The 14,581-nt window shown below is 37.8% G+C and overlaps 1 protein-coding gene across 1 annotated transcript; it reads right to left on the bottom strand.

Annotated features, from left to right (window-relative positions):
- Positions 1-484: 484 nt before the first annotated feature.
- On the bottom strand, positions 485-1,804 carry LOC109004111 (BAHD acyltransferase At5g47980-like). The gene has a single exon (XM_018982537.2). The coding sequence runs from the start codon at positions 1,802-1,804 to the stop codon at positions 485-487; it is 1,320 nt and encodes a 439-aa protein (XP_018838082.2).
- Between the last annotated feature and the right edge of the window lie 12,777 nt (positions 1,805-14,581).

Raw genomic sequence — 14,581 nt, 5'->3', positions numbered from 1 at the left:
TGACATTTTTACTAAGAGTGTTTCTCGACCTCTATTTGAGTTTTTTCGATCCAAGCTCCACTTCCGATCTAATCCGACGCTCAGCTTGCGGGGGGTGTTGAGCATATCACTCCTCAATCATAGTCTTCCCATTTATGTCAAAGATTGACCAACGTGATTGTAGGAAATTCTTTGTATATTGTTTCCTTTTCAATTGTAATTGTTTCCTTTTCAATTGTAATTTGATTTATTTGTATTAAAGCAATACGCTATGTAAAATTATATAAATGCAAACATTCACCACCAGAAAGGCAAGATGAATTTTCAAACATTCTCACATATCAATCCTCCGCAACAATCAGCAACCAATATTTGATCACGATAAAATACTGATGCTCCTTGTTTATCTAGACTAGTACTTAAGTACTGGGACTCCTACTAACGACTTCTTGCATCTCTTGATCATCCATCTCTAGCCAGGTAACATATACACTAAAATTCTGATTTAATCCTGGACAGTTGAGTTGGAAGATGCAAATTCAAGCAGATCTTTATCTTGTTCAAATAATGCCATGTCTTCTTCACTAAGAGTAATCCAAGCTTCTATTCCGCTGCCATCTCTCGTATCCATCATAAATATGGAATTCTTGAACATTATATTATTACCCATAGTCACCCATGTTGGCTTCCCCAAACCAAAGTCAGCCTGATATAGTGGATATCTGCACCAGCTGGAAATGAAAATGTGGTCTGTATTACCCTCTGAGGCGAAAAGACTACTAAGATGTTTGATATCTGGACTAACCACAGAGAAAGCCTCGTCCCCAGATAACTTTGATGCATAATCTTCACTAAAAGCTTCTTTTCCTTTCCTTAACTCAGTAACCAACCGATGCAACTGTATCTCATTGTCTGTTGTCTCTCGCCGATAAAACCACACGAGATTTCCAAAAGCATTTTTAGGAAAGGGCGGAGTAAGCCTTTCGCGGATGTTCACCGCTTGGGTCAGTCTAGATGGCAATAGAAACTTGCGTTTTGATCTTGAGACGGTTATTGCACATTTCCAAATAAGAGATGAGACTGCTTCAACGCGTGTGGGCTGTAGAACGTTGGCGCTGGCGGCTTTTGTCTTGAGAGCATCAATCTTTGGTGCATCAAACACGTACCTCCTTGAAACAGTCGTCTCGTTCGCCAAGCTCATGGCTAGTGAGGGCAATTTATGTCTCGGAGGTATGCGAGATGCGGCACTGAATTCCGGAGGCAGCACTGCTTCACCAGACGCGGCAAGAGCCGCGCTAGCCCAACTATTAGTGAACATGCTAGTCGTGGCTGCATCGGCTACCTTGTGGGAAACACACACACCAATGGCCAATCCACCACATTCAAAGAAGCTAGCTTGAACTAGAACCAAAGGTTCCAAGCTTGGTTGATCCATAGGTTCAGTCACTTTCGGAAGAAAGTGGTACAACATTTTCTGTTCGGGACGTTGTTCAAGAATGTCTGAGAGATGGCAATTGACTCGTGCTTCCAAATAATCAACGCCAACATCGTTGCACTCAATAGAGACATTATTTTTTACTCTCCCAGCAAGTGGATAGAAACGACGCAGGGTTTCAGACAATGATGTCTTTAGCCTATGGGATATATCAACGGCCTTGAAATGGGGAAGATCACAAGGGTTGTTTGAGTAGAATATCACCACTGATATATAATTTTCGGGTAGTAACTGATCTAAAAGGGAGAGGTCGAAGCATCTAAGATGATGGGGAGTTGGACAGGAAGGTTTTATTACCTCTCTATTGATCATCTCAACTTTGATCTCCATGGCTAGCTATTTGTCCACTTACTCTTGTACTTTGATATATATATATAGAGAGAGAGAGAGAGAGAGAGAGAGAGAGAGAAATGTTCCTAGAGGTTATGTCACTATTTATGAACATGCTAGTCGTGGCTGCATCGGCTACCTTGTACTTTGAAACATATATAAATATATGTAGAGAAATATTCCAAGAAAGCTTAATAATATTAATTAAATATGTGATTTGTCATTTTTTTCTTCTATTTAAATATGCAAATATTTAAATATTAAGATATAGAGGCAAAAATGATAAATTACGTATTGATTAATTAACGATGTAAGATTTCGATTTAGAATTATTCATATTTATAGCACCGCTTCAACATTAGATCAAGTTTCTCTTAAACCAATTATACAATTAATGTCAATTATGTCACCGCATCACTATTAAAACTTAAATTAAAAACTACATTATTATATATAAATAACTTTAAAATCTATAATTTTATCCTATATTTAATTATATAGAGTTATATATAAGCTGCGTGTCTTAAGAGGTTACGTTGTAAATTTATCATATTCATTCAACATTATATAAACTAATGTCCTACTGCATTGTAAATTAATCAAAGCTAATTATAAGCTGACTTTCATGCGGGAAGGAACGCATAAAAGGGCGGGAAACATGACGTAAATTAAGACCACCTAGCTAGGACAATCACCGCATGCATGCGAGCTTGATCTGTACAACTTCAATGAATTGTATTCATTTCATTTCGACACATACTCATTTCATTACGGCACATACCTCATCATTAGAGGGATGCGAGTAGTTGGCTTTATCCCTGGACCGTACGGTGTTTGATGTAATTTAAACTCATTTCAATTTATCTCATTATTATAAATTTTTCAAATTTTAATGCAAAATAGAACAAACAATTCAATTTTTTCAAATCTCAAAATAATATTAATATTCTAATAATATTTTATTTTACTATTCACAAATCATCTCAACTCATCTCTAAACCAATCCATCCCATAGCCAATTATTACATCCATGCCCACTATGCCACTATTAGGGGTGTTCTTCATCAGGGTTCCGACCCGGGAACCTGGGTGGATTCCCGAAAATCCGGGTTGTATCCGAATTTTTTTTATTTTAGTAAAAGTCTATTTTATAATTTTTTTTTCTAAGAAGTCAAGTTCATGAAACGCATAATATTTGTGTTCTAAAAAATACTAAATGCATGTAAAGCAAAAAAATAAATCCAATATTCATCTGTGCATACATCACAATGCAATCCACTACATATTTGTAACACCCCCTTCCCGTAGGCTAGGTGTGTCACGTATTTTTTCATGAAAAATAAACCCGGCAAGCGATTCTCTAATTTCACAATTGAAAAATAAACTGAAATAATTTATTATGAAATAAAATGTCTAATAAAAATGTCTTCCCAAAAACATTAAAGAAATAACTGAATAAATTCGTCATAAGAGACACATTTTATTTTAAAAAGTCTGAACAAAACTAAAATGCTCCTTCTACTCCTGGCCTGCCTGCTCGTAATCATCATCTTCACCTGGGTAATTAAAAACATGAAAATAAACTAAAATGAGTCGATGACTCAGTAAGAAATCTATCATAACGAAAACATAATAAACATAAAATTTTCATAAGAACTTTCATGCTGAACTTAAAATTCATGACTGTTCATGCTAATGCTTATGCTATGTATGACTGAATTTTCTGAACTAACTGACTGATTTATCTTACTTATCTGACTGGCCAACACACTTAACCCTGTGTGTAAGGTTGTGCACCAGCCCCACATCCCGCTGCAGCAAGGGGAACTGCTGATAGTATTCTAGCATACTATGGTGGACCACGACTGAGTTCGTGGCTTGCACACCACCCTGAAACTGGACTGCATTGGTACCATGCATCTGAATGGCCATCTTATTAACTGATCTGATTTTTATCTTACACTTGAATTTAAGATGGCTTATGTGTCTTATACACATGAGATGCATGACATAATACATACATAACTATAATTTCTGAAACTGAAACATGATGCGGAATGACATGATCATATGCTATGCTGGATGACATGCTTGTACATGAGCGGTTCATAAATAATGGCTATCAAAGAACTGGCTTGAATAATACATACATATAAGCTAACTGTGATGATCCTAATTTATGATCAAATTTACTTACCTCGATGCGTTTCTTCTTGAATAATACTTCGTAACTTGAGACCTATATTCAATAATTAACTATCACTAAATTGTTTGGAAATACATAAATAAATACTAATATCTTACTTAACTAAATCGGAATTCTAAAACATAGTCAAACCAATATTTGTTTAACACTAAAATCAATAATTCATAGTATTTAAATTACTTAAAATACTAATTTATAATTTAGTAGAAATACTCGAGCTATTTTTTTAAATAATTCACAAAAACTTAAATTCTTAAACTAAGTTTCATTTCTTAACGTAATTATTAAATCTTATAAGAAACTTAATAAATTCCATTAAATTCTTAACATAGAAATTTTATTAAAATCTTACTAAATTGACAAAAGAAATATTAACTCAAATATTAGACTTAAAATTATACTTTAAAACATATTTCCAATTCTTTAAACATTTATTAAAAAGAACCTTTAACTAAATATATTTATTTAATAAACTCAACTAGTAATATTAAACTCAATATAAATCACTAAAACAATTATTGAAATAAAAATGAGATAAAGTCTAACTTAAAATATAAGTTCAATTAAACATCATTATAATCTGTAAAAAGGGTAAAAACTCTGGCCCATAAATATAATACTGCAAGAGCCCAAACAGGAAAATAAGCCCATCCCATCCTCATACGGGCCTAAGGCCCAAGGCCCATCAAAAGAAACCCACGGGTTCCTCAAGAATCCGAAAACAAACCTAAAAAGAAAATGAAAACAGAGTTGAGAGAGAAAGAGTCTGCGATGGAGGAGCTCACCGAGGAAGAGGGGCTAACTCGACGGCGGTTCTGGCGGCTGGGAGCGATCGGCGGCGCGACTGGGGGTTCCTATGGTGGTGCGGCACCGAGTGAGAGAAAGAGAGAGAGAGTTTAGAGAGAGGAACTACTAAACCGAAACAAAAGAAGAGAAAAAGAGAGCTGATGGCGGTCAGCTTACCGAAAATGGGTGGCTGAGCTAGGGCTGGGCTGGTCGGCACCGTCTGTGACGCCGGAAGGGAGTCCCGCGTCTCTGAGTGGCGTGGAGTTACTGCGAGAAGGAGTGGGTGGCTGCGGGTCAGAGAAGAGAACTCAAATACAAGTGAGTTTTCTTTGTATTTTTCTCGTGTTTGAATCAGATATTCTAGATGGATTTATAAAGACGATAGAAAGGCTATCTGATAGGGTTTTTCTAATGAGAGTTAGACTCCTACTAGGACTCGAAACCTACGGATTGGTGATTTGAATTTGTCAAACAGCGGCTAACAAAGTGATGAGGTTCGGAGACTAGAAACATTTAAACTTTAATTTTTCAAAACACACATCGCAGTGAACGTAATCTGAAACACTTTAGAAATCCTTATTAAAACAAAACTCTAACAAATCATAAATAGCAACCATAATAGAAAATATAGAGATAAATTAAATATAAATTCTGATAAAACTATACTCATAAAAATATAAATTCTAAAATAAAAGTTTACTAGGAAAAAATTACTAATATACCCTAAAACCAAAACTGGTATGTCACAAATCTCCCCCCCTAAAAGAAAATCTCGTCCCCGAGATGGAACGTACCTTGATTTAAATAAGTCGGGGTACTTCTCTCTCATGTCTTCTTCGTGTTCCCAAGTGGCTTCTCTCTCATTGTGGTGACTCCAAAGTACTTTAACCATTGGAATGGTTCTGCGTCGTAGCACTTGGGCCTTCTGTGCTAATATTCTCACTGGAACTTCTTCATAGCTGAGGTCGTCTCGAATCTGAAGTGGCTCAAACTCCAAAACATGTGCAGGATCTGGGGCATACTTCCTTAGCATAGAGACATGAAACACGTTATGCACTGTCGATAAGTGAGGTGGAAGTGCTAGTCTGTAGGCTGCAGCACCTATTCTTTCTAAGATCTCAAAGGGACCTATGAACCTCGGGCTTAGCTTCCCCTTTTTACCAAAACGCATTACCCCTTTCATCGGTGAAACCTTCAAGAATACTTTATCTTCTATACCAAACTCTAACTCACGCCGTCTCTGGTTGGCATACTTCTTCTGTCGCTCTTGAGCTGTGGCGAGCTTCTTTCTAATAATTGATATTTTCTCACACATGTCTTGAATAATCTCTTGTCCCAAAATCCTTCTCTCTCCTACTTCATCGCAGTAGAGTGGTGACCTACACTTACGCCGATAGAGAACTTCATACGGTGCTGCCTGAATACTTTCCTGATAACTGTTATTATAAGCGAACTCAATAAGGGGTAGATACTTAATCCAACTACCCTTAAATTCCATCACGCACGCTCTAAGCATATCTTCTAGGATCTGAATCGTCCTCTCTGATTGACCATCTGTCTGAGGATGAAATGCCGTGCTGTAGGTCAAATGAGTTCCCAACTCCTTCTGTACCTTCCTCCAGAAAGCCGAAGTGAAACGGGTATCTCTGTCAGAGATGATCTTAGACGGTATCCCATGCAATCTGACAATCTCTCTAACGTACAATTCTGCCAATCTATCCACAGAGTACGTCATCTGAATGGGAATAAAATGGGCTGATTTTGATAGTCGATCAACAATCACCCATGCTGCATCTTGACCTCCTAATGCTTTCGGAAACCCTGAAACAAAGTCCATCCCAATCTCATCCCAAGTCCACACTGGTATAGGGAGTGGCTGCAGTGTACCTGAGGGTCTCTGATGCTCTGCCTTGACTTGTTGACATGTCAGACACTGAGCTACATATGCCACTATCTCACGCTTCATCCCACACCACCAAAAGTGTTGTTTCAGATCCCGATACATCTTGGTGCTCCCCGGATGAACTGTGTAGAGTGAACGATGAGCTTCTCTCAAGATCAAATCTTTGATTACTCTATCCTTGGGTACACATAATCTTCCTCTAAATCTCAAAGTGCCATCATCTGACACTAGAAAATCAGGTCTCTTACCTTCAGCTATTTCCTCTTTAATCCTTATCAACTCCGTATCACTAGCTTGAGTGACCTTAATTTGATCTATCAATGATGAACCTAGGGTCAAACTATTCATTTTAGCTTGAGTGTCCTGGATTATCTCAATGCCAGCTCGCTCCATGTCTAGTAGTAAATGCTTCTGAGGAGTAAACATCGTAGCCAAAGTGCTAGAGGATGACTTTCGACTAAGTGCATCTGCCACGACGTTTGCTTTACCAGGATGGTAGTTAATATTGCAGTCGTAGTCCTTCAGAAGTTCCAACCATCTTCGTTGTCTCATATTCAGCTCTTTCTGTGTGAAGAAATACTTCAGACTCTTATGATCGGTATAAATCTCGCACTTTTCACCATAAAGATAATGTCTCCATATCTTCAAGGCAAAAACCACTGCTGCAAGTTCCAGATCATGGGTCGGGTAATTCTGCTCATAACTCTTTAGTTGTCGGGAAGCGTATGAAATAACCTTCCCATTCTGCATTAAAACACAACCTAAACCCTTTAGTGAAGCATCACTGTATATAACAAATCCTCCATCTCTCGAAGGAACTGCAAGAACTGGTGCTGTCACTAATCTTTTCTTCAATTCTTGGAAACTGTCTTCACACTCATCTGTCCATATGAACTTCTCATCCTTTCTTGTCAACTTTGTCATCGGAGCTGCAATACTTGAAAAGCCCTCTATAAATCTTCTATAGTAACCAGCGAGGCCTAAGAAACTTCGAACCTCACTGACATTACTAGGCTTGACCCACTTTACCACTGCCTCAACCTTTGCTGGGTCCACTGAAATTCCTTTTGCTGATACCACGTGTCCCAAAAAGGAAATCTCGTGCAACCAAAACTCGCATTTCTTAAATTTTGCATACAACTTCTGTGTTTGAAGGGCAATCTTCAAATGTTCTTCATGCTCAGCACTACTCCGAGAATAAATGAGAATATCGTCGATAAAAACTATCACAAACTGGTCCAAATAATTCTTGAATACCCTATTCATAAGATCCATGAAAGCTGCGGGGGCATTAGTTAGACCAAACGGCATAACAAGAAATTCATAGTGTCCATAGCGTGTTCGAAAAGCCGTCTTCTGCACATCTGTCTCTTTAACTTTCAACTGGTGGTATCCGGATCGCAAGTCTATCTTAGAAAAGACTTGGGCTCCTTGAAGTTGATCAAATAAGTCGTCTATCCGAGGTAGAGGGTATCTGTTCTTGATAGTTACTTTATTTAACTCCCTGTAGTCAATACATAAACGCATAGACCCATCCTTCTTCTTCACGAAAAGTACAGGTGCACCCCATGGAGAAACACTGGGGCGTATGAAACCTTTCTCTAGTAACTCTTGTAATTGATCCTTGAGTTCTCTTAACTCAACTGGAGCCATGCGGTAGGGTGCCTTAGATATAGGCGCCGTTCCAGGAGTGAGATCAATCACGAACTCAACTTCTCTATCCTGAGGTACTCCTGGAAGATCTTCAGGAAACACATCTTTAAAATCTCTAACTACTTTTATGTCTTCAATCTTGAGTCCATCTTCTGGTGGTAAAATCAAACTCGCCAGGAATCCCATGCACCCTTGTCTCAAAAGTCTGGTGGCCTGCAAAGCTGAGATTACACGAGGAGGGGAAGTTTCTCGTACAGACTGAAAACTAAACTCCTCCCCTTCTGTGCATTTAAAGACCACTCGCTTATTAAAGCAATCCATACAGGCATGGTTCTGGGATAACCAGTCCATTCCCAGAATCACGTCAAATCCGGACATATCAAATACGATTAAGTCCGCAGGTAGAATTCTCCCTTGAATCTCTATCGGACAACCAATTAGCACAGAATCACAAATAATATGATCTCCCGAGGGCGTAGCAACAGACATACTAGGTTCTAGCGGTTCAGGTATCTTCTCAGCCAAATGTGCATAATGATTAGAAATGAAAGAATGAGTAGCACCAGAGTCGAATAAAATGGAGGCATGACGTGAAAACAACGATAATGTGCCTGTGACTACATCCTTTGATGCTTCAGCATCAATAGGGGTAAGGGCATAAACTCTCGCTGTAGCATGCGTCTTCTGTCCTCCGATCCTACCCGGTTCCCCAGGTTTCTTAACTGGGCAGTCCCAAGCTAGATGGTTTGGCTTCCCGCACTTGAAACACACGTTCTGGCCAAACATGCACCTTCCCAAATGTCGTTTCCCACATGTTGCACACGTGGGGTAAGTTTGCCCTGCTGGTGGTTGACCTTGACGATTCATAATGTGAGGCCTCTTGTCCTTATGCGACACTGCTTGGGGTTGTTGCTGTTGCTGGCGCTTCCTTTGATTGTTGTACTCGATGTTCTCTTGGAGGTCTTCTTCAGCAATGGTAGCTCGGGTGACTAGCTCTGTGAAACTCCAAATCCTGAGAGTACGGACACGTTCTCGAATCCTACGATCCAGTCCACGCTCAAATTTTTCAGCCTTCTTTTCCTCATCCGGAATTAAGTAAATAGCAAAACGAGAAAGCTCCATGAACGTTGTAGCATACTGCGCTATCGTCATAGATCCTTGAGTAAGATCCATAAACTGGCGAGCTCTCGACTCCTGAAGAGTTTGTGGAAAGAAGTGGTCCAAAAAGATTTTCTTGAAATGCTCCCAAGTAATGGGGACTGCTTCCCCTAGTTCCAGCTGAACCAAAGCTCGGGTTGACTTCCACCACTTGTTTGCCATATCAGTCAAGTGGTACGTGGCGTATTTGACCTTCTGATCATCAGTGCAGTAGAGCACTTCAAAAATCTGCTCTATACGATCGATCCAGCTTTCCGCATCCATGGAATTCAATCTGCCATCGAACGTAGGAGGATGCTGACGAGAAAATTGCTCCAAAGTACAACCGGCTTGTGGAGCTCTAGGCGCCATAAATTGGCCGCTAACCATAGATTGAAAGAATTGGGTAGCAGCTGCGACCAGGTGGTCCGGGTTATCATTCTGGTTAGAACCAGAAGATCCCTCTCGGGTTGGGTGATTTCTAGTACCGGGGGCCATGATCTACGTCAAACGTTATAATAACAATTATCTAGTATTTGATAAGAACGTAAAAACAATGACAATGAAACAAACTATACTGATTGTTCTAACAAGTAAAAACTATAAAGTATTCAACCCTAAACAAACCTTGATTACTCGCGAGCAGGCTAGGAGCATCCTAGGTAATTTTAACTAAAAATTTTACAAAATTTTTTTTTTTTTTTTTTAAAAGTCTACAGAATCAACCTGTCTCTGATACCAAATTGTAACACCCCCTTCCCGTAGGCTAGGTGTGTCACGTATTTTTTCATGAAAAATAAACCCGGCAAGCGATTCTCTAATTTCACAATTGAAAAATAAACTGAAATAATTTATTATGAAATAAAAGGTCTAATAAAAATGTCTTCCCAAAAACATTAAAGAAATAACTGAATAAATTCGTCATAAGAGACACATTTTATTTTAAAAAGTCTGAACAAAACTAAAATGCTCCTTCTACTCCTGGCCTGCCTGCTCGTAATCATCATCTTCACCTGGGTAATTAAAAACATGAAAATAAACTAAAATGATTCGATGACTCAGTAAGAAATCTATCATAACGAAAACATAATAAACATAAAATTTTCATAAGAACTTTCATGCTGAACTTAAAATTCATGACTGTTCATGCTAATGCTTATGCTATGTATGACTCAATTTTCTGAACTAACTGACTGATTTATCTTACTTATCTGACTGGCCAACACACTTAACCCTGTGTGTAAGGTTGTGCACCAGCCCCACATCCCGCTGCAGCAAGGGGAACTGCTGATAGTATTCTAGCATACTATGGTGGACCACGACTGAGTTCGTGGCTTGCACACCACCCTGAAACTGGACTGCATTGGTACCATGCATCTGAATGGCCATCTTATTAACTGATCTGATTTTTATCTTACACTTGAATTTAAGATGGCTTATGTGTCTTATACACATGAGATGCATGACATAATACATACATAACTATAATTTCTGAAACTAAAACATGATGCGGAATGACATGATCATATGCTATGCTGGATGACATGCTTGTACATGAGCGGTTCATAAATAATGGCTATCAAAGAACTGGCTTGAATAATACATACATATAAGCTAACTGTGATGATCCTAATTTATGATCAAATTTACTTACCTCGATGCGTTTCTTCTTGAATAATACTTCGTAACTTGAGACCTATATTCAATAATTAACTATCACTAAATTGTTTGGAAATACATAAATAAATACTAATATCTTACTTAACTAAATCAGAATTCTAAAACATAGTCAAACCAATATTTGTTTAACACTAAAATCAATAATTCATAGTATTTAAATTACTTAAAATACTAATTTATAATTTAGTAGAAATACTCGAGCTATTTTTAAATAATTCACAAAAACTTAAATTCTTAAATTAAGTTTCATTTCTTAACGTAATTATTAAATCTTATAAGAAACTTAATAAATTCCATTAAATTCTTAACATAGAAATTTTATTAAAATCTTACTAAATTGACAAAAGAAATATTAACTCAAATATTAGACTTAAAATTATACTTTAAAACATATTTCCAATTTTTTAAACATTTATTAAAAAGAACCTTTAACTAAATATATTTATTTAATAAACTCAACTAGTAATATTAAACTCAATATAAATCACTAAAACAATTATTGAAATAAAAATGAGATCAAGTCTAACTTAAAATATAAGTTCAATTAAACATCATTATAATCTGTAAAAAGGGTAAAAACTCTGGCCCATAAATATAATACTGCAAGAGCCCAAACAGGAAAATAAGCCCATCCCACCCTCATACGGGCCTAAGGCCCAAGGCCCATCAAAAGAAACCCACGGGTTCCTCAAGAATCCGAAAACAAACCTAAAAAGAAAATGAAAACAGAGTTGAGAGAGAAAGAGTCTGCGATGGAGGAGCTCACCGAGGAAGAGGGGCTAACTCGACGGCGGTTCTGGCGGCTGGGAGCGATCGGCGGCGCGATTGGGGGTTCCTATGGTGGTGCGGCACCGAGTGAGAGAAAGAGAGAGAGAGTTTAGAGAGAGGAACTACTAAACCGAAACAAAAGAAGAGAAAAAGAGAGCTGATGGCGGTCGGCTTACCGAAAATGGGTGGCTGAGCTAGGGCTGGGCTGGTCGGCACCGTCTGTGACGCCGGAAGGGAGTCCCGCATCTCTGAGTGGCGTGGAGTTACTGCGAGAAGGAGTGGGTGGCTGCGGGTCAGAGAAGAGAACTCAAATACAAGTGAGTTTTCTTTGTATTTTTCTCGTGTTTGAATCAGATATTCTAGATGGATTTATAAAGACGATAGAAAGGCTATCTGATAGGGTTTTTCTAATGAGAGTTAGACTCCTACTAGGACTCGAAACCTACGGATTGGTGATTTGAATTTGTCAAACAGCGGCTAACAAAGTGATGAGGTTCGGAGACTAGAAAAATTTAAACTTTAATTTTTCAAAACACACATCGCAGTGAAAGTAATCTGAAACACTTTAGAAATCCTTATTAAAACAAAACTCTAACAAATCATAAATAGCAACCATAATAGAAAATATAGAGATAAATTAAATATAAATTCTGATAAAACTATACTCATAAAAATATAAATTCTAAAATAAAAGTTTACTAGGAAAAAATTACTAATATACCCTAAAACCAAAACTGGTATGTCACAATATTACACTAATGGTATTTATAAATTACATTACCAAACACAAAATTACAAGAAATGAGTTATAAAATCAATAGCACAGTCTTCTCTCAGTGATTTAATCTCACCAAATAATAGTCCATTGTCAATTCCTGTAGGCAATAAATCAAAAAGCTCATTAACTAGTTCTGCATATTATATTCAAATAGAATATTAAAAAAGAGTATAGAAAATGATTATAAAAATTGATGGTTTTATGCATAAAGATTGCAGCACCTCAAAATGGTTTTGAAATTAATGACGATACATCAGAATAATGTCAAGAAATGCACCCAAACAGTCCAAGCAAGCTAAAGGGCAATCATAGAAAAGATGCATATCAGATTCAATATCACCCAAAATAGTCTATTGTATGCTTGCAAATGCATGTGCTAGTGTTTGGCAATAATAGTGAACAACTCTAGACAGAGCATAATGGCAAAAAAGAGTTCAGATAACAAAAATCCTATTATTTCAGATAAGCTTGTTTGGGTAAGCAAAATTAAAATGCATTTTAGGCCAAGAACTATTGAGATTAGAAAAAAGAAGCATGAGCTAAACATCATTATTAGGCCACCAATACCCTATAAAAAGCCTTTGCTTCTCTGAAATAGTCAAGCAAAACAAGTCTATAAAACTCTATTCACCACCAATCAAAACTAACAAAATAATAACAATAAAGAATCTAAGCTAAACAAAAATCTAACAAATAGCACCACGCACCAATGTCCCAAACAATCCATGAGTTATAAAAGCTCAACAGAGAGAGAGAGAGAGAGTGAGGGTTTCGAGTAACTGGTAGATCTGGCCAACGAAAACACTACTCATGCACTACCACAACATAACATGTTATAGATCTGGGCGACAAAATAAAACCCAAAAAGAAAAGAGTAGATCTAGCAAAACAATAGCTCTACTAGTCACCGGCGACGATGGGTAGGGTTTCGGCTTTCCCCAACACACTCCTAGAAATGAAAGAAACCTCTTCCTAAGAGAAGAGATCTAAACGCTCAAAATAGAGAGAGAGAGAGAGACAGAGAGAGAGAGGAACATACCGAGAGTAGCGAAAAGGCTTCTGTCTTCTGTGGATGGTGGCCTCTGATAGCACCGACGGCAATGGTTGTGGTTTCGGTGCTCTGTCGAGAGAGAGGGAGAGAGAGAGAGAGAAGTTAGACAGAGAAGAGAAGAGAGAAGGCTTCTTCCCTTTATTACGGGCAAGATATTGAAGAGAGAGAGGGTGGGTTTCCGTTTGGACTTTGGGCAAGAGAAGAGAGATTGAGAGCTAGGGTTTCCGTTTGACACTTTGGCGAGAGAGAGAGATGGAGAGCCAGGGAGTCAAGGACGAGGGTTTGGAAGTGGACTTTGAGCGAGAGAGAGAAGACATTGCAAGGAAGAATGAGTGCTTTTTTTTTATATATAACCCGGGTATCGGATGTTAAATCCGGAACCCAGGTTTCATAACTAGATCCGACCCGAATTAATTCAGATTTTGTAATGCGGGTTTCGGCCCGGATTTCATCTGAGCCAGAATCCGGTTATCTAGGTTTCATATCGTGTAACGACCCGATCCTATATTTTTAGGGATAAATTACATAAAAAAAATTTTAAAGCTCAATAAATGAGTTAAAGCAAATTATCAAATGATTTTTTTTAAAACCTAGAGTTAAGGCTCCATTATTATTATTTTATTTTTTTTAATTTTTACTCCAAGCACGTGTGTGTTAGAGTCCAAACACTATTACTATTCTTATTTTCTCTTCATAATAAAACTCCTAATTACGGGATTTGGTTCTATAAAATTCAAACACTCACGAAATCTAATCCACTTCCATGCACGTACGTTTCTTCTCCTTCTTCACTGGGGTTTTCATTCGTATATATA

This window comes from Juglans regia, chromosome 10, assembly GCF_001411555.2.
Source record: "Juglans regia cultivar Chandler chromosome 10, Walnut 2.0, whole genome shotgun sequence".
Classification (NCBI taxonomy): domain Eukaryota; kingdom Viridiplantae; phylum Streptophyta; class Magnoliopsida; order Fagales; family Juglandaceae; genus Juglans; species Juglans regia.
Note: the sequence above shows the minus strand (reverse complement) of the source record. Positions and strands in the feature narration are given on the sequence as shown.